At 38.6% G+C, this 22,779-nt stretch overlaps 1 protein-coding gene across 4 annotated transcripts in view; it reads right to left on the bottom strand.

Annotated features, from left to right (window-relative positions):
- Positions 1-22,779, bottom strand: part of Bruce (BIR repeat containing ubiquitin-conjugating enzyme) — a 71,538-nt gene that overhangs the window by 6,402 nt on the left and 42,357 nt on the right. For 3 of the 4 annotated variants that reach the window (XM_089641123.1, XM_089641125.1, XM_089641126.1), the window contains 23 exons: positions 22,326-22,576; positions 20,516-20,657; positions 19,759-19,845; positions 19,545-19,667; positions 18,535-18,807; positions 16,631-16,882; positions 15,513-15,649; positions 14,944-15,068; positions 14,317-14,546; positions 13,445-13,840; positions 12,789-12,921; positions 11,234-11,442; positions 10,991-11,113; positions 10,462-10,618; positions 8,901-9,049; positions 8,002-8,241; positions 6,570-6,833; positions 5,387-5,536; positions 4,086-4,288; positions 3,522-3,708; positions 2,700-2,899; positions 1,628-1,798; positions 456-663 (listed from right to left, as the gene is read on the bottom strand). In XM_089641123.1, coding sequence (XP_089497249.1) covers positions 456-663; positions 1,628-1,798; positions 2,700-2,899; positions 3,522-3,708; positions 4,086-4,288; positions 5,387-5,536; positions 6,570-6,833; positions 8,002-8,241; positions 8,901-9,049; positions 10,462-10,618; positions 10,991-11,113; positions 11,234-11,442; positions 12,789-12,921; positions 13,445-13,840; positions 14,317-14,546; positions 14,944-15,068; positions 15,513-15,649; positions 16,631-16,882; positions 18,535-18,807; positions 19,545-19,667; positions 19,759-19,845; positions 20,516-20,657; positions 22,326-22,576 — 4,410 coding nt within the window. The remainder of the gene's footprint in view (positions 1-455; positions 664-1,627; positions 1,799-2,699; positions 2,900-3,521; positions 3,709-4,085; positions 4,289-5,386; positions 5,537-6,569; positions 6,834-8,001; positions 8,242-8,900; positions 9,050-10,461; positions 10,619-10,990; positions 11,114-11,233; positions 11,443-12,788; positions 12,922-13,444; positions 13,841-14,316; positions 14,547-14,943; positions 15,069-15,512; positions 15,650-16,630; positions 16,883-18,534; positions 18,808-19,544; positions 19,668-19,758; positions 19,846-20,515; positions 20,658-22,325; positions 22,577-22,779) is intronic. The other variant, XM_089641124.1, reaches the window with a different exon arrangement.

The following is a 22,779-nucleotide window of genomic DNA, read 5'->3' as shown; positions in this document are numbered from 1 at the left end:
AATTCATTAATTCGAAATTTAATTCCCATGAACTATTGGGGTTCTACGGTATTCATAATTATTTCTTCAGACATACATTTTCAACTGAACAAGTAAATATCTGCACGTTAATAAATAAAATTCTTGTACTGACTTGCGTTTTTTTTTCGATTCTACATTTTTATTAATGTATGTCTACCAATAAAATATTACATATATGAATCATCGATGTAGGTACTTATTGTTACTACGTTAATAACATAAATATATATTATATTGTAAAGGTCCTGTCAATTATAGAAGAATGGTCAACGTCGCCCATCAATATCATAAGAAGCAAGTTACGACGTACGTTCCTTTTGAATGCGCCATGATGATGTGGATATGAGCTCTGCCTAGGAATGCTTTACCTACGTATTTATACTCCCTATGGGATGTGTGAGATTGCATTAGCTAAAGAGAATTGATTGTTTTACCCGAGTCGTTTCTCAGGTAGGAGGATATGGCGGGCAGCAGGGCGGAGCGCTGGAGCATCTGCGTGAAGTCGGGCGGGAGTGCCGGCGCCTGCTGCTGTCCCTGCGAGGAGCTGGTGGAGGGAGACGAGGACTCCGAGGAGCCGGCTTCCGAACCCTCGGACTGTCTTCGACCCCACTGCTCTCCGGGCTGGATGTACGACGCTATAACCTGAAATTATAACACATAACTAGTACATATACTTTTTTCAACATCACTCCCACTAAACCTTGACAACGCTGGCCTTTTCAATGCAATCTACCCTATCATGCAACATGTTTTGACACAATGTATGTGTTTTAGTGATGAAACTTCGTGAATCACATATTATTCGATAACCTTGAATGCGTATATTCGCTGATGGTTCAAATATTATCAGTTTAATTTGTGATTAAATTAGATTTTATTTATCAAATTGAGATTAGAATGCCACCTTTTAACATTTTTTTAATACATATTAACACGAAAACATAATACCTTTTTATGATTATAATAAGTCAGAATAAAATCATAGCTAGTAATAAAATAAAAAAATTAAATTAATAAATAATACGGTTCCAATAACAATTAATAAATAATACAGTTCGGGAGGTGATTCTACATGATGGAAGAAGTAAAAAACATAAATAACTTATTTCCCACAGAAAAATATTTAGTTAACCATAAAATCAATTCAACGCTTTTTACCTGAAAACTACCTCAACCCTTCAGGCAATTTTTTGGGAACAACTCATTTGGTTTCACAGAAATCGTAGTCTCTTTTACTGTTGTGGTGAGAATTCTCCCGAAGTTAGTGCACTTTACCCCCAGATACATGTGTATGGTATAAAATGTGCCGCTTGGAGGGATAGACTGCGTTGAAAAGGCCAGCATTGAAAGAATTAATATCTGTACCCGAGAAGCATACAAACTCAAGTCTCAAGTCAAAAAACAATGTTTTTTTAGCAAAACTCTTGATATATAATTGAAATAAATTAATATTGTGTGTTTACAATAATTATCTATCTTAATATTTGTGGAAATTATGAGAGATTTGCAAAAAATACATAGTTTTCTGGCTCTCCTGAACATTTTGTGTTTTAGACTCGAGTCCATTTGCTTCTTGAGTACAGATATAATAAGCCTATGTAAGTACCTGCAGTAATACTGTGACATGCTCCTCTTCAGTCTTTTGCCTCATGAGGGATTGCTCCACGTTCCAGGATTGCTGGGTGGAGCCAGTGCCGAAGCCGGTTCCCTTGGCCCAGTACAGCTTGCTCTTTTCCTCCGCCTTGGCTTTGGACGAGGATCCGTTTGCATTGTTAGCCTGCAAATACCAAGTTACACACCTTTAGTCACAAGTCATTGCCAAAGTTGCCATTTAAATCATTAAAAAATGGGCATTTAATGTGACCTATATTTTATAATTAAGGCAAATAGAATACATCTTGGCCTTTGAAACAATTGAACATTTTTTAAAAGTCTGTTTGTAAGCCCAAATAAAGTATCTGGCCCATAAAAAATGCCATTTAAAGTGCAAATCTCCTACTTACGAACCCCTTTTTGGATGTGGTTTTATTGGTGACCGGATAACTCATCAAAATGACAATTCAACACACCTATAAAAAGTGCTATAGAGTTATGAAAAATGATGAAACAAAAACTAGGTTAAATAGATTACACATGTAACTATTTTATCTAGTATTTGTTTCATAACTTTGTAGCACTTTTTATAGGTGTGTTGAATTGTCATTTTGAGGAGTTACCATGGAACCGGTTTTATTGTATAAAGTAAGTCCTCTTAAAAAATCATTGGTAAACATTTTAATATTTTTGTCTGAACTTCCCAAAATAAAACAAACATGCTTTCTGGTAATGTTTTTTATGCATAAATCAAAACAGGCGACTGACTGACTGGAGTTAATTGGGAATTTCAACCTCATCTACAGAAGGACTTCGTGATTTCACCTGATTCCGAATGTTCTGCAACACAGTGCGTCACCTTAAACACAAAAATAAACTCTCTGAAGCTATGAGTCGTGGAGTTGCTAAACGCGCCACGGAAAATTCTGCTGGTTTTGATACATTCGCAAAAGAATTATGCTGCAGTAGTAAGAAGTATATGTGATTCTCGTTCTCAGTGTGCCCAGCCCAGCCCGCATACCATTAAGTCTTCTGGAATGGGTGAAGTCTACTTGCGGGAGTGGAGAATAAGGATATGTGATTACCTCCTGCGGCGGAGAGTCGGGTTGCTGGTGCGTGAAGACGGCTAGGCAGGCGAGCAGCAGCCGCATGCTGCCAGAGCGCAGGAGCGTGCCCCGCAACAGCTGCCCGTCATCCGTGTGCAGCGGGGAGCCGTCCAGGAGGGCCACCAGCACACGGAAGGCCAGCGTGCCCAGCCCCGGCCCGCACACCATCATTATGTCTTCTGGAATGATTGGAAATATCAATTATGTAGGTAGATCAATGATGCTCTGGTCACAGGACAGGTTGGACAAATAAAGCGAATAAAATTGATTTAGTTTCGTTTTACACTAACGAAATTCTTTTTACTTGACAATATTTGAAAAACTTCTATTGCCATTATTAAACCTTTCATACAGTGTGAATTTTTGAAAATACATAGATTTGAGAATTTTTTCTTTACTATCTAGAAAATTTAGTAGTTTTCATTTTACAATTGCTGGTATAACTGGCTTTGCTGCTATATTTTTTATTTAATTTTTAGATTGATTTTTTCCCCCGATATTTTTGTAATGTAAGTTTTGAGGGTATTTTTTCAATGTATATTTTTTATTTCATTTTTTTAAATTGAATAAAATGTTATACTTTTGGTATACATAGTAAGATTTGTCATTTTAATTGAATACGCCCTTTGAGTCCTAGTGTTATTTCAAATAAAAGTAGGAATAACTTCTAAAATCCTGAAAAAAAAACAGCACTAAAATTCTTCAAATAAGGTAAATCAGGTAAGCAAGGATTAAAAGAAGAAAACCATATTTAGTAAATAGTTGGCCCAGGACAGATAGGTTAGGTAATAAAATACTTACTTCCTTCCCCGTCGTCTGTGACTCCGAGCAGCAATCTCAGCAGGTGCACGGCTCTGTGCCCTTCCTTCAGAAGCGCCTCGGCATACCCGGGTAGGCGCAGCAGCAGCCCCAGTGCCACGAGCGAGTGCGTTGGCACCGTGTTGCTAGCCTCCTCGCTTGCCGTGTTGCCGCTCGTCTCGCCCACGTCCTGAAATGACATGTTCTAAAATTAAAAAGAATAAATACAACGAACGCTGGGTGAGATAGTTCAAATCATATTACGAACTACAAAATACTAGCTCCAGATCACCTACATGCAATGTGTAATTTTTTAAATTAAAATTATGGAATACTGGAAAAAATCACTCGAAGGGGGTCGCTAGTGTCCCCCATATATCGCGAAGTAATCGGCTCTCTTAATATTCCCTTTGCCTCTTCCAGTAACACTCAGTTATTAGTTACTATGTACCTATCGTTTTACCGGACATCTGACCCAGTCGTGAAGAACTGGTATGTAAGTATATTGAATATTTAGTCCTATTATTTGTTTTGGATCAGTTTTAGTTTAGGTTACTTTAGGGTTACCTCGTAGATCTCATCAAGCTTGACCCAGTCGGTGTCGGCATTGTTGGAGGTGGAAGGCGGTGGTGGTGGAGCGGGGGCCGGTGGGGCAGGGCACACGGGCGGCAGGTGGCGCGCTAGGAGGGCCAGTCCGCCCGCCCCGGCGAACACGCCCAGCAGTGGGGGTCGGCACTGCACCCCTTCCAGGGAGTTTTCTGACCAGCCGTCTAGTAAAATAATACATTCAAATAAGTTTATACAATTTGGGAGGTGGGTATGGGTACCGCTGCCCTGAGAAACATTAATTGGATAACCAAAACCTCTACCGTAGGTCACCTGGTAGGTTACTTAGCAGGGGTGCCCGGGTTCATGGGGTGAGGCTTGTTCAGGTCTTGGCAGTGGAGGCATCTGCCCACCAACCGTACCGCAGTAGGAGGGATGGATTCATACGTCATTCCTGGACTCACTGACCCCGGATTCCTACCCATCCCTCACACCCTTTTCCTTCCCAGATATTCCTCTCCTTTCTTTCCTTAAAAGACCCTCTACTCAGCATCCCCTAAGATGATATAGGTCCTGATAAATTATTTTCCTTAGACCTCTAACCTCGTGTGTGCTGGTTAATGTCAAAAAGTGAGTTTTCAGCAAGAAATTTCGAGTAGGTCCAGATTAAAAAACAGCTCCAAACTATCTGGAGCCAGTGGGACTCTCCAATTGGGGTATGTTGTGAGGGTGAGGGTATTATGGAGGGGAAGAGGAAGAGGAGAAGTATAAAGGATAAAGCTAATTCACCAGGGGGATACTGGAGAGTATCTTCCACTCTGGGCACACAGACACGCTAACAACACACTTCTAGTGTTTTATCTTTTCAGTGCCTTTGCACCACTCACCAAAGTTTTAGGCTAGATTCCAGCAGCCGGCAACAGGCGGACTGCAGAGGGTATAAATGGTGATGCCCTTGGGAAGAATCACTAGGTTAATTAACTGCCTCGCAGGAAATGTGGATATTTTCCACATGTCCTACAACGTATTTAAACGTGAAATATTTCAGATTCAAGACTTAACATTGTAAACCTAAATTTGAAACTTTTTTCTTTGTCCCACTTGTAAATGTATTTGTTATTCACTTTTTTGTAAATTTTAATTATCGATATTGCAATGTTCTGGTTTATACTGTTTTTGCAAATAAACAATAAATAAATAAACTTTGGGTGAAATTAATCAAACGTTTTCAAATAATATGTATTTAAATTCTTTCTTGGATATATATTCAACTTCATTGAGAAATGACAATGCCTGATCGTAAACTAAAAATGCAGACTCACCATTGCTGGATTGCGGTATAACTGTCAGGTTGAGGCTCGGCCCAAACTTGTGTTCGGTGACAGCGCACAATGTTCCTAGAGTTGTGTTGAGCGAGACGGGTCCTTCTAGCCCATCCACATACACCTTCACTCCATGCAGACTCCACGAATCTGAAAGTAAATGATTTTATTGTAGATACTTTCCTATGTTAACTTTCTGTATCGAAAACTTCAAAGGATATGAATCAGAGTTTTTTTCACACAAAAAGTTCAAATAGAAGAAGAAAAATTTCACTGTGTAAAAAAATGGCACTGGGTTCATGTTTACAAACTTATTGTAAGAAAATCTCATAATATACAGTGTCCGGAAACTCGGAGTAAAGCGGGAAACTTGGTGAATCTAAATTACATAGAGAACTCATTTTTTTTTTTTTTTTTATCGATCTGAGCATTTTTTTGTTGTTGTTAAACTTTATTCCATTTTTAACTAGAGGGTTAACAAAACTTTTGATACAGGTCTATGCTGCAACGCATTTTAAAATACATTAAACAGCTGATATTAATCCCCTACCAACCATTTCTTTTTCAAATTTGACCTAAAAAATTCCTACATACTCGAAAACGAAAACTCAAATCAATAAAAGTTATAGCACAAAATCCAAATGTGATGTAAATTCACCAGTTTCCCGCTTGTACTACGAGTTTCCGGACACCATGTGTAGTTATTTTATTTTTTCTTTAACCTTTATAACCTTAAAGTGCCGATAGCGCCGCACCTAAAATAAGCTAAAAACTTCACAGAGCCGATTTGTACAATAAAATAAAAGACAATAACATTTAAAAAAAATTAAAACAATTTGTAAAATTTTTCCAAATTAAAATTAAATGTTGTAAAAAATGACCGACTCCAAAGGGGTTAAAGTTTCTTACGACGGCTGTGGAGTCATCAAACAAAGTTATATAACGGGGGTTTACGATCAAAGGCCCTATCTATAGTTTAGAGGTAAACGCAAATAAAGATTGGAATGCCCGACTGTATGTACGAGATGTCAAGAACTTGTGTCACTAACGAATATGATTATGGCATTAGCGAAACCAAGCTTAACTCAAAACGCCAGTTTTTGCAGTTAGATGCCTGTAATGTATCTTGGTAGAGTCTAGGTTCGTATTTCATTACCCAGTAAGTTAAGAAAAAGGTACAAACCCCCACCTTGCGAGCTGTTAGCGTTGGACGTGGATCCGCTGGGCTGCTCCTCCTTCTTTCCCTTCTTCTTGCTGAGCATGGCTTGCTTGGCGCACAGGTTCCTCACGTCCTTACTGCGCTTGTCTTTCGCAGTGTTGGCAGCGGCCACGGTCAGGCCCCAGGGATCTGCCTCCTGGCCGCCTGACTCCACGCTGGCGCCGCGTGCCATGGCACTGGATTTCTTGCTGGCGGCCGCGGCATCACCACTTATCCACACGCTGCCACCTGGAAAAAACATTGAAAATGATTTTTTTTTAAATACCCTTAATTTACTTAGATGGTTAACATTGAGGTGATTTTGCACAAAAACGGCACTATACAAATCATCGAAATATTATTATTATTATGATTGATAAAAAAAATTACTGAAATTCCTTAATGAAGAATAAAGAAAATCTCCTTACAAAATGCCTACCCAGTACTAACCCACGGTAGACGTGCAGAGCACAGATGACGTCACGCACCCATCTACCTCTTACCGCTCGGGTTATGATCGTTTTGGCGGGTTTAAAAAAAATCAAACTTTGAGAATCAATTTAATTATGAAAATGAACTTAAAAAAATACTGGTATTTAAGTTTGAATGTGGACATAGATAATATTAATTTAAAAAAATAGACTCAAATTCCTTATTCACCGAAAAGTTGTGTTTCATAGAGGGTTCTTCAGATTCTGGTATGTATTTAAAGTAAAATGACTTATTCCCACGTAAATGGAAATTTTCGCAGCCGGCCTATTAGATTCGGAAATAATAATATGAAACAGGACGATGTATAGAGATGAGCATATCAACATTTTACGGCCTGTCAGATTCGAACTTATATGATTTATTTTTTTCACACAAATTGAATTTTTTCGAAATACCCGTGCAAATTTTCGTGTGTTGACCAAAATAAATAATTATGAATAATATAGAAAATATTACACCAAATCCTTTTCTGAGAATTTTTGACAAACAATTCGGTTTGCATATTTTTTTATAATTATCGGGGTTCTACTGTATAGTCAAATATGATTTCTTACACTTTATTTTATCTTTATGAAGGCTTAACTATTTGTTTGCTAGTTGGGAATGTTTGTTGTACGTCGTGTGGACCGTCTGGACAAAGATGTTGATAGCACTTACTTCGATTATAGAAGACTTTACCTAGAAATCCTAGATCCCCATTTCATTGGTTTAAGTCTATCTTTTAGCACTTGCTATTGTGATTATTAAATGCATAATTTCAGAAGGCAGTTCTGTCAAAATATCAGTCATGCACATTAAATAATTTTTTCAAATAAAATACAACACAAAGTTACGAATTTCCACAACTTTCTTTCCTCTAATGAAGAAGAGATTTAAAGTTTTATGAAAACATTAAATCGAATATTAGTCCATCTTTTCAACTCACTAAAACTCAGATGCTGTGTGACTAGGTCGGCCAGCCTCGTGTGGTGCGGTAGCGCTAGCAGCATGCGCCCTCTAAGTGCGGGGTGAGCGGCCAGGGCCGGAGGCGCTGATACCGGGGGCCCCCGGGACAGGGGGGCTGGCTTGCCGGCCGCTCCCTGCACTCCCACGCTGACACGCTCCCCCCTGAGAACCAGACGGAGCAAAAGACCACGGGTGAAACCGCCGATTGGAGCGCCTACTCCTGGAAATATCACAAAAATACAATGAAGGTAATTTTTTGTACTCCATTAAAAATTAGATACGATTATAATATTTTTACGGCCAAGAGAATTTTACGATGATTGATTTTCTGGGTAATAGCACTTCTTCCTCCTTTAGCCAATGTTTTGGATAGCTTTGCAGTATCCATCATCAGGGTGTCGACAATTATGGACAGGGATGGTGAACACTGCAAAGCTTTCCGAAATTTTTACTAATGGAGGAGTTAGAGCAGTAAAGCTTTTTTAATCTCAAAAATCAATCATTATAATTCTTATGATCTCAGAGTTACTGCATTACTATTCGTAGAGGAGCGATTTGGGGGTGCTGTATGTAATGCAGGTTGCTTAGTTGAACAACACTTCGCAGTCTGTTCAAGTGGATATCAGGCAAATCAGCCCACCACCTCAGCACCTCAGCCCCTGAGGTGATGTCTCACAAAAGCTGCGTTATATAAATTAGCCAACAATAAATAAAAATCAGCATTTAAACTAGGCATCTTTGAGATGACAAAATTTATATTGTTCAGCAGTTTAGTGCAATATTATCCCAAGGTGGAGATACCCTTTCTAATTCTCTTACAGATAATGGCATGACAACTGCAAGTAAGTAGAAGTGAATTATGATTGAAGGGAAGCTCACCTGGTGAACTATCGGGGTGTGAATTGATGACATGATATAGAGTGGTGGCAAACAGTTGTTGGTTGGGAAGATGGCAGGTCATTACGGAGCCGAAGAAGCGAATTGTTTTCTCTTCTAACTGTGTGTAAAACTCGTTTCTCTGCCAAATTCTGCAATCCACAAAAAGATTAATTAAACATCAATTGATCCCTAATCGAAATAACAAAAAATACATTTATGCACATAAATTCAAATTACACGCCATTTGTTCACACAAAAAATCATTTTAAAATCTCCAACCACAGATGGCAGTAAAAGGCCTAGAGTTACATCCAGTAGCGTGCGCATGCTCCTTTTCAGTACAATTGTCGAGTCAAGTCTATTAGAAACTGACGGTTTGTGCGGGCAGTGCTAGTATGCTTATATGCTAGTTGCTAATCCAATTACTAATGAAAATGATCCTAATAAACTAAGCACTGACACTGAATAAATTACTTTATTTGGTTTTACGCCCAGCTAGGCTTTTACATGGATTTAAGGACAAAATATACCTAGTGAGCTATTGAATTTTATGGAAACACAATGTTAAGAAATCGCAAATTAATGTTGATTGATGGAAAACTAAAAAGCTTTTCGTTTTTTTACATTTATTGTACTAAAAACTTATGAATAAACTAGCTGACATATACCCGGCGTTGCTGGGGGTTATCTTTAGGAGATAGACATAAACCATCACTGACTTTTCTGTAGGCCTTTTTAAGATATACAATTCCGTCCTAAATCATTTTGATGTATCTCATAAGGTTTAGCCAGCGTTAGCAATGTACGCGTATGAAAATATTTTTTTACGACTTGATTACAAAACATTCTATAAGTGTTACATGCATGTATTATATATATAAACCTTCCGGAAGAAATTCTCTAAATGATAATGAAAACACTATCTAAATCTGTTGCTTAGTTTAGAATAGAGGTTCCCAAACTTTTTTCCCCGTAGACCACTTGCCAAATATTTTTTTTCCGTAGACCCCTTGCGTGCCGAATATTGAATTTTCCTAAAACTATTAATGTCCCATGTGATAATCTCGTTAAAAGATTCCCTTCCCTTGCCTGCCCTTCAACCGGGTGGTGATATTGTTCCTCTGTTTTTGCATTTTGCAGACAGGGGCGCCCTTGTGAGGTATTACACCAAATGAAAATGGAGCAGGATAAGCAACGGGAATTTCTTTCTGTAGCTGGCCCTACTGAACCGCCCCTTAAGTTCTTTGTTAGCGCTTATTCCGATCAGTACTTAAATATTGAGTTGAGGTAAATGGGGGTCCGCTAGTATGTACCACCATTTGAATCTCGTGGACCCCCAAATTTTTTTCTCGCTGACATAGACCACTTTGGGAACCTCTGGTTTAGAAGAACTAAGCGCACAAACAGACAGATGCGGATAGCGACTTTATTTTATACTATTTAGAGATTGATTAAAATATATAAAGCATATTGACAATTACTGTAGTAAGGGCTCAATTATAGAGCAGGTTATTATTATGTGTGGAATTTGTTGGTCATATATTCAGTGAGTTTTGTTTACCTGGAATTGGATTGAGGAAGACAGAGCATCAGTAGCAGGGGGCTCCAGAAGCAGGACCCCTGGGGTCCCCCGAGCCAGTTCTTCAGCTCGGCGTCCATACAAAGGCAGGAGAGCCATTCCACAAGGATGGGCATCATTTCCAGTGACCCAAGACCTCCTTTAAAATATTTACAAATTTGTATCAGGATGTAGACGACACTCAACAACCTGCGATTCCCGAGCTTATTTAAAGTAAAACTGTAGATGCCTTTTTGCTGTTCAGACGAGACGGAGCATATACTTCATGTTGCGTTAAATTTTAACCAGTGGGACCATAAGGCAACATTTTTTTGTTTGTTTTTAATTGAAAAAAATGTCACTGGACAGCAAAATGACATCTACATTTTTACTCCAAATTAGCTGTCCTCTTTTAAAGCATAGTATATTTCCAGAAAGTGTATTTTATGCAGGGCAGGGTGCACTGAGTTTTTAGGACTTTAGGAGTAGGAGGTTTGAGTTAAGACAGCAGGTGTTTATTTGTTATTGTTACCTGTGTCTGCATTCTGGTAGTAGCGGGAGAATGATTCTCTTGTGTTAGCCTTGTCGGAGTCAGTCAGAGATGAGTCACTACTGCTACTTCTTCTGTCTACTTGACACTGGTGAAGACAGAATTCTGAAACATGATAAAATTACATGATGTTGCGCTGGGTCATTATATTCATATTCTTGGCAATGAGGCCAACCAACTTACATAAGTAGTAAGTACCTAATTAAATTCATTATTATTACATACGTTTGATAGCTTCCGCGACGTTGAGTGGAAGATCCGACTTCATGAGGGTCTTGATGGCATCTGGAGACATGCAGGCCGCAGCGATGGTCATCAGCTGTGCTGGTGTCAGAATCAGGTCCTCCAGGGATGTCGGCTTCAGACTCTGGTGACTTGGGACTCGGCACACTTTGGTGTCGTCTGTCATACTGGACATGCCTTCAACATCTTTCCTGTTGGGTTAAATAAAAAAAAAGATAATATTACTAAGAATACAGTCAGTCTTTGTAAAGAAGTTTTTCAAGGAACCAGCCAAAAAAAAACATTTTAAGGGGGAAAACCTCGAGGGTTTTCATTTATTTGTTGAAACTTTCCAACTCACGCATTTACTTTAGAATGTTGATGTTGGGAAGTAAGAGCTTCACAGATGCACTCATAGAGGGCAGTGCATAGAGCTTGCGTGGAAGTCCGCAAGATGGCAGCTAGTAGCCAGTAGTCGCCAGGACCAGTTAGAATGCTCCCAGACAAATTTGGTGTTATCAAATCTCATTTAGCCAGCTCCTAGTTAGGTCGACTATCGAGTCACCATTGTAATACGTAAGTATTAATAAATTCCTGATTTAACACAAAGAACCTATTATTTAAAATCTCCTTCCACAACGAGTTGGAGAACTGTTTGTGGGAACACAACAGTTTTCCAGATTATCACTTCATTTAAATGAGTTTAAAAGTCGTCTAATAACTGCAGGGTTTGTGCATTTAGGGATGGGTTTTTTCTGGATCCAAGATTCATCAAGATATAAAGTATCACAGCCTGGACTACACGAAAAAAATCATGAAATGACATTGTGAGATTCATTATTCTGGAAGTCTCTCCAAGTTGAACGAATGAATGAGTTGAATTAACTCCACTCCACAACGAAGACAGGAAGCAAATATTGTAGCGAATATTTATTTTGAACCTTAAGGGGGTCTCTGTTAACATTTGCAGCAGCCTACAAACATTTTTTTTTCTGAAAATCTCCATCGGAGACTGTATAATTCCTTGGTCCAAGGCTTCAAAATTGATATCATATTTACAGATTAATACGCAACCTGCACATTATGTAGGAGCGAAACATTGTTACGGTTTGCAGCACTCTAATCCAAAAAAATATAACACTTTCCAGTCACTTCAACCATCTTCCTATCCACAATCAGAAGAAATTGATGGAAAATTCGCACATAATTCACGCAGAGGAATTGCTGATTGTCCTCAAGTATTAAAACGGCAAGATATCTATGTATTGTTATTTTGTTTTATTTCAAAATATGGAATCTATTGCATTGCACTACCCCTACATACATTCTGGAATAAACTCTTATTATTATTTATGCTTTACCCTCTATGAGTATAGGCCTCTTTTCTAGAACAGAGATTCTTTCTTTGCTTCTTTTTCCTCCGTAACACTCGTCAGGAAGCAATTAAAACAATCCACAACCATCAACATTGAACCCATCTTGTGGCTTGTACTGAGCTAGGGAAGCTAGGAGACTTGTTTCACTGTGTGAGAAAATAGTTGTTGATTCGTGGACTAACCTGTCGTCAGATATGGAGGCTTCCACGTTCACGGTGTTGAACGATGACGGTCGAGTATCCAGCGTGAGAACGCCCATTTTCTCTAGCATCATTGTAAATAGTTCTGGTCTTATGTAGCATATTGAACACATTACTGAAACAGTAAAAAAACAAAATACATTATAAGAGCTGTGATTCAATAGAAACTGAGAGGAATATGCATATGTATTATGATGTTTTAGTTGCGGAATAACAAAGCACAATCATCGTAAGATCTTTGGCTCTGGGTCCTGAGGCCACAGCATAAAAATTTAACAAAAAGACCATTCAGGACCATTCAAGCAGTTCTCTTGGCAAAAAATATGTAACTGGGAGCTTAATGGTTTTTCATACTTTGGATGAGATAACTCCATTATTGATTAGAAGTGAGTTACACGGGTTTAATTCCAACCCCTGCGAATACAATTTAAATAAATTAAAAACAATATTTTTCCTTTTCATTCGAGAGTACGAGACACTTCAGAGTATTATCCCGGAGAGTGAATTATTTGTTTAATAAACAGACATCTCTTCCCATCCCACGTTTCCTTCGAGCGTAATTCTACTGCTTCTGGGCAGCAAATTATTGAGTGGTGTAAAACATTTTAAAATATTGAAAGAGTAAGAAAGAAACAAACCTGCATCGAGTGCCTTCTTAATAGCGGCGTCTTTGGGCAGAATGGCAATCCATTTGTAGACAGTGTCAAACAACTGTATGGTGATGAGCGGCTCCAGTTCGTACTGAACTTGCTGCTCCTTGGCGGACCACAGCACCGAGGACAGGCACTGTATGTAGACACTACTCAGGTACTTGGTGTTGTAGGTGAAGTTGGTGGATGAGAAGCTGGTGTCGGAGCTGCGCTGCTCGGCGTGGGTGATGGCGGACTCGCCACAGTCCTGGAGCCAGTCGATGTAGCGCTTGATGCGCTGCGAGGACAGCTCGTTCTGCAGGGTGCACAGCTGGTAGAGCAGGTCACAAGCGGCGTCTATGGCCGAGTTGGTGTTCACCGAGAGCTGCGAGGAGTAGTGGTATCCTGCAAAACAAATAATACTTTAGTAAAAAGCAATTCAACAAGAGCCTGTTTAAACAAAATGTATTACATTCAAAATCAAACACAAATATTTTTGGTGACTTGGCTGGAGTCCCAAATTACTCGATTGACTTTTCTTAGTACCTTTGGGCCTTACATTCAAATGTAACAATACAAATGTTAAATTTTATTTAACGACTTTTTTATTTTCTTGACATTTTAACAGTCCTTCTTAACCTCTTGTTCGCCAGCGTATCCTGAAGGATACTAAGATGGTACAATTTACAAAAAAATAATTTTGAAAAAAAAAAACAACGTATTACGAAAATAGACGCACAGTGAAAATATAGCATTGGTGATAAGTAGTTAAATGACGAATGTAGGCCCGTTCCAGCCATTGAAAAAATATTGTCCTCTGACAGGCACAGTGGCCATGTTAGTATTAAAAACCATTTATTAGTAAAAGTGAATGAACTTACCATGATGGGCTGGAATATGTGCATTTCGCAGCACCAGATCCAGCACGTGCAGAGCGGCAGGCGGCTCGGCTCCGAGGGCTCTCAGCAGCGGGCCCGTGACAGAGGGGGGGGCAGCCCCGCCCAGCAGCAGTCCCGCAGCGGCCTCGGCCAGCCCGGGGGAACAGGCGGCCCGCGCACGAGCTTCGGCCGAGCCCAGCACGCACGAGACGAGCACGCGCGCCCAGCCCACGCTACAAATAATTATAAAATTACTATAGTAGTCATATTGTTTATGCAGTAGTAGAGAACATTGAAGAAAAGTGAACAAAAATAATGAATGAATGATTAAAAAAAATTAAATAAACACACAAACCTAAACTATTATTCTATCATGTTATATTTAGTCACTGTTCTTTTTCCTATGGTTTTGTCATTAGCAGAAAAGTTTTTCAAGCACAAGTTATCAAAGTAATAAAAATTTTAGTCAGGTTAATTATAATTATTTGTCTATTGCTGTTAGTCCTCCCTTATCAGAGGACTTTATCGGACAGATCTTTATCCTATAATTTTTCATTTGAAATGTTTTAGAGAAATTTTTAAGCAGGAAGGATTCTATATTATAAATCTAAAAAAGATTAGGCTACAAACCTGGTTCCCGCTAACTTTTCATCAAAGCGCTCTGGTGAAGAAGGAGCTGCAAAAGCAGCTGTCCCCAGAATGCGAATGTTCAGTAAACCCATATTGGAGCTGTCTCTCGGTCTGTACAATCGAATCTGAAAAAAAAAAAACAATTATTAGCCCCATTCACGGCTAATCGTATATAAAATTGTACATTTCTGCTCAATAAGGAATTTTCAAAAAAGTTTGCAATTTTCAAAGCCCGCAAAACGATTGAAATTTGACAGGGCACGAGTGACGTTGTACGTACCTCAGTTTTGTCGGTTAACACTAAGGTCATTCCCAGTCGGGTAGGTATGAAGTCAACAATACCCAATTTAAATATTTAAAATAATAATTTTAACATCTCCAAAAAACAATTAGTTTTAAATAATTTGTATACCAGAGTGCGAGTTTATGCAAAGCAACATTATTATTATTGGTATTACAGGCGACTAATTATTGCTTACAAAAATTTATTATCCTTTGTGCTATGCATAAAAACCTTGTCTTATAAACATTAGTTTATCATTTAAAAAAATAAAAATGCATAAGCTTACCAGCACGGTGTTGACAACCTGCGGCTGCACCAGTTTGAGGCGGATATAAGTCATGCCGGCCGTAGGTTGTGGGGGTCCCAAGGGGGTCATAACACAGCCCTGAGCGCACATCTCCAGGCTCACAGCACTGGGACATGCTGAAATTAATTACAAAATACATTATCACTGATCTTATTTTTATGTTGTAAACCAAAATTGTAAATGTTAGTACAGACAGCCCTGATTTACTTAACCTCGTTGAATTTTATTTACCTACGAGTGCTATTCATTCCAAAATCCTGTTTAAGTGTAACAATACCAGAACTAAGCGTTTCAAACACTCACTTGTACCTAGATTACATGATGGGTCTATTTAACTGCACGGAAGGTATCCACGAGAAGGCTAAACTATTGTATCTTTTCAATCAATATTAATTTAACCTAACCTTATGTTTTGTATGTACTTTTATATTCTTCAAGAGCTAGTATTCACTTTATACTTTCTGGTATCATTATACGATACGAGAATGTAATATACATCACAATCACCTAATACAGATGAAATGTAGGCATGCTGCGTCTGTTACTGATATTACAATGTTGACTGCTGAAATTAGCAACATTCATCCCTTGAATAGCCGCAATCCCCAAAAACCTGTTCAATGAACAAGTTGTTTCTTCAACCCACGTTTGTATAATGCCTGGAGCCAGTAAGACGACATCCCTAATTAGGGTATGTTGTGAAGCTGAAAGTAATGGGGAGGGGAAAGAGATGGGGTAGAGGAAGGTGGGGGAGTACCTGGATATTTATATCTAGTCACCAAACACGGCTAAAGCCAATTCAAGCATTGTTTCAATTCTGAACAGTGGTCTTACACCAAGACAATATTAAGAGTATCTTCTGCTGTGGAACGTGTACTATACATTATTTTAAAGGAATAAATTGTGAAATAACACAAATTATTCAAATAAAATGAACTTTTTCACGCCGGGATTTGAACCCGCGACCTCCGGATTGCTAGTCGAGGGCCTTTCCACTCGACCATGGAGGCCGTCAGGATCACATAGTAGTAGTAGTGTAAAAAAAACAATACGTCAATACAGGGGATGTATAAAATTATAATTACCCTTTAACTTACTCGAGAGTGTTGTCAGATGGGGCTGTAACTGCACTTCATGTAGCAGCACCGCGTGCGGCAACCTCACGGCCAGGTCCACAGAGCCTTCGGCCCGGCAGAAGTGGTGCGACCAGGCGGCGGATCTGGTTCTCCGGTGGGCGCCACCACCGCCCCCGCCACTCGTCGCGCCCCCGGGGCCGGCTGTGCCCCCAGCGCCGCCCCCTAGGAGGGCCTCCGCAGACTGAGTGCTGGGGTTGCTTGAGCTTATGGTGCCTGGAAAAGAAACATTAGAGCCAGTTAGATTAACCGTTTGAGTGCCAAAAAAATTCATGCAGTTGCTTGGAAAATGCCACCAAAAAAACATTATTTTTTATGAAACTATATATTTTTTTAAAACCCCATAAATTCTTTGAATTTTCAAGGATTTCGATGATTTTTTCGGTGTTTTATTAAAGAATATTGGTTTAGAATCACGCGGAGGAGGATCCCGAAGTCCAGGCGTTTCGAAAAAATGAGATTTTTACGTACCGACGTATGCGCGAATCAGAACACGACTGACGCAATCGACGGAAATCGACGATCGGCAATCTTCGTTAAAACACGAATCAACGAAAATCGACGATTGGCACTCAAACCGTTAAGTAAAAATGAAGAAACTACATTATATTTTTTAATCTCAGAAGATGATTGCAGAGGCAGTTGAAATATGAATTCGGACAATATATGATCAATGTGAGGAAGTTAATGGGAGAAGAAGACATGGCACGATCAAGTGAATCAAATACAAAGTCGGGCCATGTAGAGAGTCAGAATACAAGAGTATGTATGTGAGGAGATTCGTTTTTTTTAATGTATACAAAATGAAATACTGTTTTTGAAAGCATGTGAAAAACTTCAGATTTTAATATTAAAAACGGTCATAATGCAAATAAAAATTCTGATTTAAAAAATACAGGGAATTTTTTTAGAATAAGCTGTTTTCGCACGATCTTCGCCGCTAGGTGCCGCACTATGAAAGACGGTCCCATAAGGTTGGAAAAACTGTCATACCAGGGGGGTATAACTCTGATCGAAAATTGGAACCTTAGAAAAGACACGGTAATCTCCATTGCTTACGACGTCAAATTATTGACTAACCACATCCACCAATGAAAAACTCTGAATGTCTTTAGAAAAAACTGTTTGACAGCTGAGTACTGGCTAATACCAATTTATACGAAACTAAAAAACATATTTAATTACACATACGTATTATAAAGGTTGTTGTCCCTTAACTTACTTCAGCTTTTATATAAAAATTAAAAATTCGGTTCCTTGATATTTCATCAAAATGAAAATACAACACACCTTTAAAAAGTGATATACGAGTCAGTAAAAGTGATTAAACAAAAACTAGGTTTAATAGTTACTTATGTAACCTATTTAACCTAATTTTTATTTCATCACTTTTCATGACTATATCACTTTTTGGAGGTGTGTTGAATTGTCATTTTGATGAAATACCCGGTCACCAAAAATTTCACAAACTTTAAAAAATGTTTTGTAAACTTTAAAATTTTACAGCCGATGACATATTGGAATATATTACAATAAATTATTTGAAAGCATATTGTAAACTTTTAGATGAAAATACAATGTGTGGTGTTGCCTCTTTCTAGCAGTGTTGAAATCAAATATCTCACTGTGGTACAAAAGGAGATAGAAGGATCTTTATGAGTCCGTCTCAGTTTGTACCTTAAAGAACACAAAAATACCCGAGGGGTTAAATAGTAGTAGTTATGTATGAGGAGGACTGTGATAGTTTTAAGTAAAATTTACCGGTCTGGTAATACTGTGGGAAATACTGTACCAACATAATACAGACAATGTTGTAGTTAGGTAAGGTTAGGTTAAGTTAGTCATAAATGAATAAATTTATCACTTACTCAGTGGGGCGTAATTGATCAATCCTTCGGGCAGGTCGGTGGCCGGCTGCTTGTCGCTCAGGGTGGGCGGCTGAAGTGGCCTTCGAAGATGTGTGTGCAGCGCGGCCACAAGCCCCGCACGGGGACCCGGGGCGGACCGCTGCGCCCCCACGAGGCGGGCGCAGAGGGCCTCGCAGCCCCCCAGCCCTACCCAGCACTGGAGGGCTGAGCTGTTTTCCAGGTAACGAAGGAGGAGCGACACGAGCGCTTCCGAGAGGCTACCTCGCTCGTTTCCTGGAAAAGAATTATTCATTTAATTTTGAATTATTCATATAATGTTTATTACTTGTAAAATTTCTGTTTTCCGAATTCAATATTGAATGTGCTGTGATAAATAGCTTCACCCAGACTCCGAGAAGAGTGCAACGAATGCGCAAGAAAACTGCGAGCAAGTATCAAGCAATTTAATTCAAAGGCCAAAATATATTCATAGACACAATTGATTTCAATCACCCTTTTGGAAAAATGATTTGTTTGTTAGGAACTGCCTCGGACTGTACAAATTTTAGCAGTTCATAGAAAAGGCAATTTATTTGATATTTCTAGTGTTGCTGGAATGTTTCAGTATCGCCCTGGTAAAAGACTACCATTTTGAATCATGATTTTGACTTTCAAAAGAATACAGGAAAAAAATACAACTTTTTTTTTTGAATATGAATGTACCAGTTAAAATAAAATGACAAAAAGTGTATAAAATTCAAATGAAACTGCATTGTAAAAAGAGGATAAGCTGGTTTAAGACAGGTCATTTTAGAAAACTTATAATAGGATTTTACTGTAAATATAATACTATTTGTCCAGTTAGTAGCCTAGTTGACAAACGCATCAGGTATCCCACTCTGGCTTTGTGGATTCAATTCCTCCGCTAGCTAAGTCCGCAACATTTTCCACTTATAAGATGATAGTAGGATTTTTTCAAATATTGTCAGATTATTCTTTTTAAAAATTAAATTAATATATTATATTCTCACCAATAAAGTCAAGCAGGGGGATCAACATCAAACTGGGATGAGTGGTAGAGTCGGCTAATGCGGACACAAACTTGAACAGGGCATCCCCCACTGATAAGTTGTCCACGTGGTCTGCATTGATGGCTAGAAAGCAACCAACATTATAAAAACCATTCAAATATCATAGAATGTCAAATGACAATTATCATGTAAATTTTATATAGATTTTATTTACCATAATTCGAAAGAAGTGCAACATTTGGCGCAGAGCAGGTAGATAATGTCTTGAAAATCCGTTTCATCGTTGGATAGAGTTGCAACACTGAAAAGAAGAACGAACAGGCTTAAAACCTCGATATAACGGACCTCGGATATATTGGACAAAATGTCTGAAAGTGAAATATTAGATGAAGTTATGATTTTGAAAAATCAGGATGGAAGTGAAGATAGCAAAAAAAGATATCAATTCTAAAATCGCACCTCGATGACTTGACAGAATTTATTGACTATTCGTCTACATGCATTTCCATAATTTTAGAGAGTTGATTATAAACAAAAAGTGCAATCAAAACCGATTCTTTTTTTGAAGCTGGATTACAGAAAGCAAGATGAATCACCCGAAGACGAATAATAAACAGGATTTGGTTTGTGTTTTTATAATTTTTTTACTTTATACATATATAGAAATACAGTGTATTTTCGTTTTACACCATCATTGTTCATAATCTCTCATTACATTTTCAATTAATTTACGGAAACTTCACTAGCATACGGACACCCCTCACCTGCATTAGTCCGTTATATTGAGGTTTCACTGTACTAAAAAAGTAATTATTAATACTTATATAGAAATGGTATGCATTAATAAGATACATCATTGATAACTCCACTGCAAGATCTCTCTTCCTCATAAGGGAAATCATCTTTTCACAGTAGGATCTCTATCCTGCTCCTTTGGGAATGCTTGTGTCAGAATGTGGAACAATAAATACCTCGATCGGCCAAGCAGGGGATGGCATTGGTGGTGGATGCAGAAGTGCTCGCCCCATCGGAAGCCGTCTGCTGCGAAGCTTTGCTCTCGTCAGTTTGGCTCTCGGCAGTCGAGGGTTCAGTCACTTGTTCCATGGGATCCGTCTGATAATAACATATTAAACCATTAGATGATATGCACAATCAAATTGAAAAGACCAGACTTTTAAAACTAACAACGTATTATTGTTAACGAGGTATTTCTATTGAAGGTGCTCTAAAGAACTAGCACCGTAGGCCTCTCCGGTGCAGTCCTAAGATTTGCCAAATGTGTTCTCAACATTTGTGTACAGTTGATAAATAAACTAGGTACTTTTCACAATTCCTTGAAGCCCGAAGCTTAAAGCTTGACTCCTTTCGGCAATGTTAAATTTTTATTCGTTGAACTCCTACTAGCAATTTCAAATTTTGGATTTTGTACTTTAAAAAACGCTCCTAGCATACTAAAATATATTTTATTCGCTTGGGAAGGAAAAATTTATAATAATTATCATTAGAATACAATATTATTTTTACTTTATAATATTTTGACTAGCCAACATACTTTTTTTTATCTGTGGAAGTGTCATCGACTTTGCAACGGTCTTCTTGTTTTGTTAGTCATATTACAATATTTATTTAGATTCACATTAGTTATCTACTAGTTAGCAATGGCTACCAAAATTTAGGAAGGGGATTTTTAAGAAAATATAAATTTATCGATTTAAAGAAAATAATAATTTAAAAACCTTAAAAATATGTGAAAGCCGTTTTAGGCGTATAAATATTTGGAGGTATGGTATTGATTAAATCGAATGGCTGAATCGAAGACTGAACACACGGAAATCTTTTTCACTCAAGTTGCTATACATACTACTTGTGTAGCTTTATGAGAATTAAAGGAAGGAGGAAACAAAGAAGCAGCCGAGCTGTTGAACTCGAGAACGAGTTGTAGAAATGACCCATTCTCAAGTGACAAATAACAACCATGTACAAATCTGTCAAACGGACCACCCGTTTCTGCACAGAGTACACATATTCCACAACAGGTGGTTGACAAATTCAACACTTGCGATTTACAGAGTCAACAGTTGTGTAATATCTGCGAGCCCTGAACAGTACGCCCAAATTCTGAGAGGCTAATTTGACTCTTGCCAACTTAACTCTTTGCACGCGGCCGTATCAACTGTTGTTACGGCAAAAAGTCTATACTCACACGCGGCTGTATCAACAATTGATACGGAAACTTTGACGGCCGATATTCCAGCGCTCTTTCGTCATAAATGTATTTCTTTCTCACTTGGACATTCGTAGAGCTATCACGATGCTGACATCTACAAGAATTTCTAAAAATAAAATTGTATTTCATAAAAAAAGATTGATAATCAAGTGCGCCTCTTCGCGCCTTTTAGTCCTTTAGTTTACATTTTTGTCAACGGATGGCGTTAGTACTAGTATGTCATATTCAAAAGATACGGTACGTCTTTGTATGAAATTTTATGTTTTTGTTTTTATAAACATCTTAGAGTGTTGACACACGAGGATTTGTTTTCATATTGTGGAGAATAATCTGTCCTGTCTATATAGTCCAATAAATCATGCCAGAATGCTATAATTTGACATTTAATTGCGTGCATAGGTATTGGAAAATATGTACCGTGTACGGGTATAGATAAAACGGAGCAAATTAACACGTTCAAAAGGTTAACCGTGCCTGAGCTGAGAAAGGATATTGGAAAGATTGAGCATACTGATGTTGTCTAAAAAGTGGTTATTATTTATTATTATTATTACCTGATTCTGTTCCGTCTGCAGGGGCATGGCCAGAAGCGCTCTTGCAAATCCGATGAGCGCCACCACCAGCTCGCGGCGGTCAGGTGGCCGTGCCGGCCTTGTGTTGTCGGCGCCGCTGAGCGCCTCGGCCAGCATGCCTCCCAGCCCCGCTCCCCCACTCGAGTCACTCGACGACCCCGCACCGGACACTGACTCGCCAATGCCGTAGGAATCCACGCCCGACGTGGCGCAGGTGGACTGGGCTATTATACCTGAAAAAAAAAAATTGATTGATTCGTATTTAGTAAGTTAAAATTTTTTAGTCCCTACAAATTGAAGGCAACAACATTGGTGTATGTTGCGAGATTGAAAAGAGCGTGAGGTTGAAGAATGGCTATTAAGATCTTGCCACAAAACATGGCCTAAGCCAATTCAAACAATGTTTCAATTCTGAAAAACGATACTGAGACCACTC

Source organism: Hesperophylax consimilis, chromosome 16 (assembly GCF_061612785.1).
Source record: "Hesperophylax consimilis isolate HC1 chromosome 16, BYU_Hcon_1.0, whole genome shotgun sequence".
Taxonomy (NCBI): Eukaryota; Metazoa; Arthropoda; class Insecta; order Trichoptera; family Limnephilidae; genus Hesperophylax; species Hesperophylax consimilis.
Note: the sequence above shows the minus strand (reverse complement) of the source record. Positions and strands in the feature narration are given on the sequence as shown.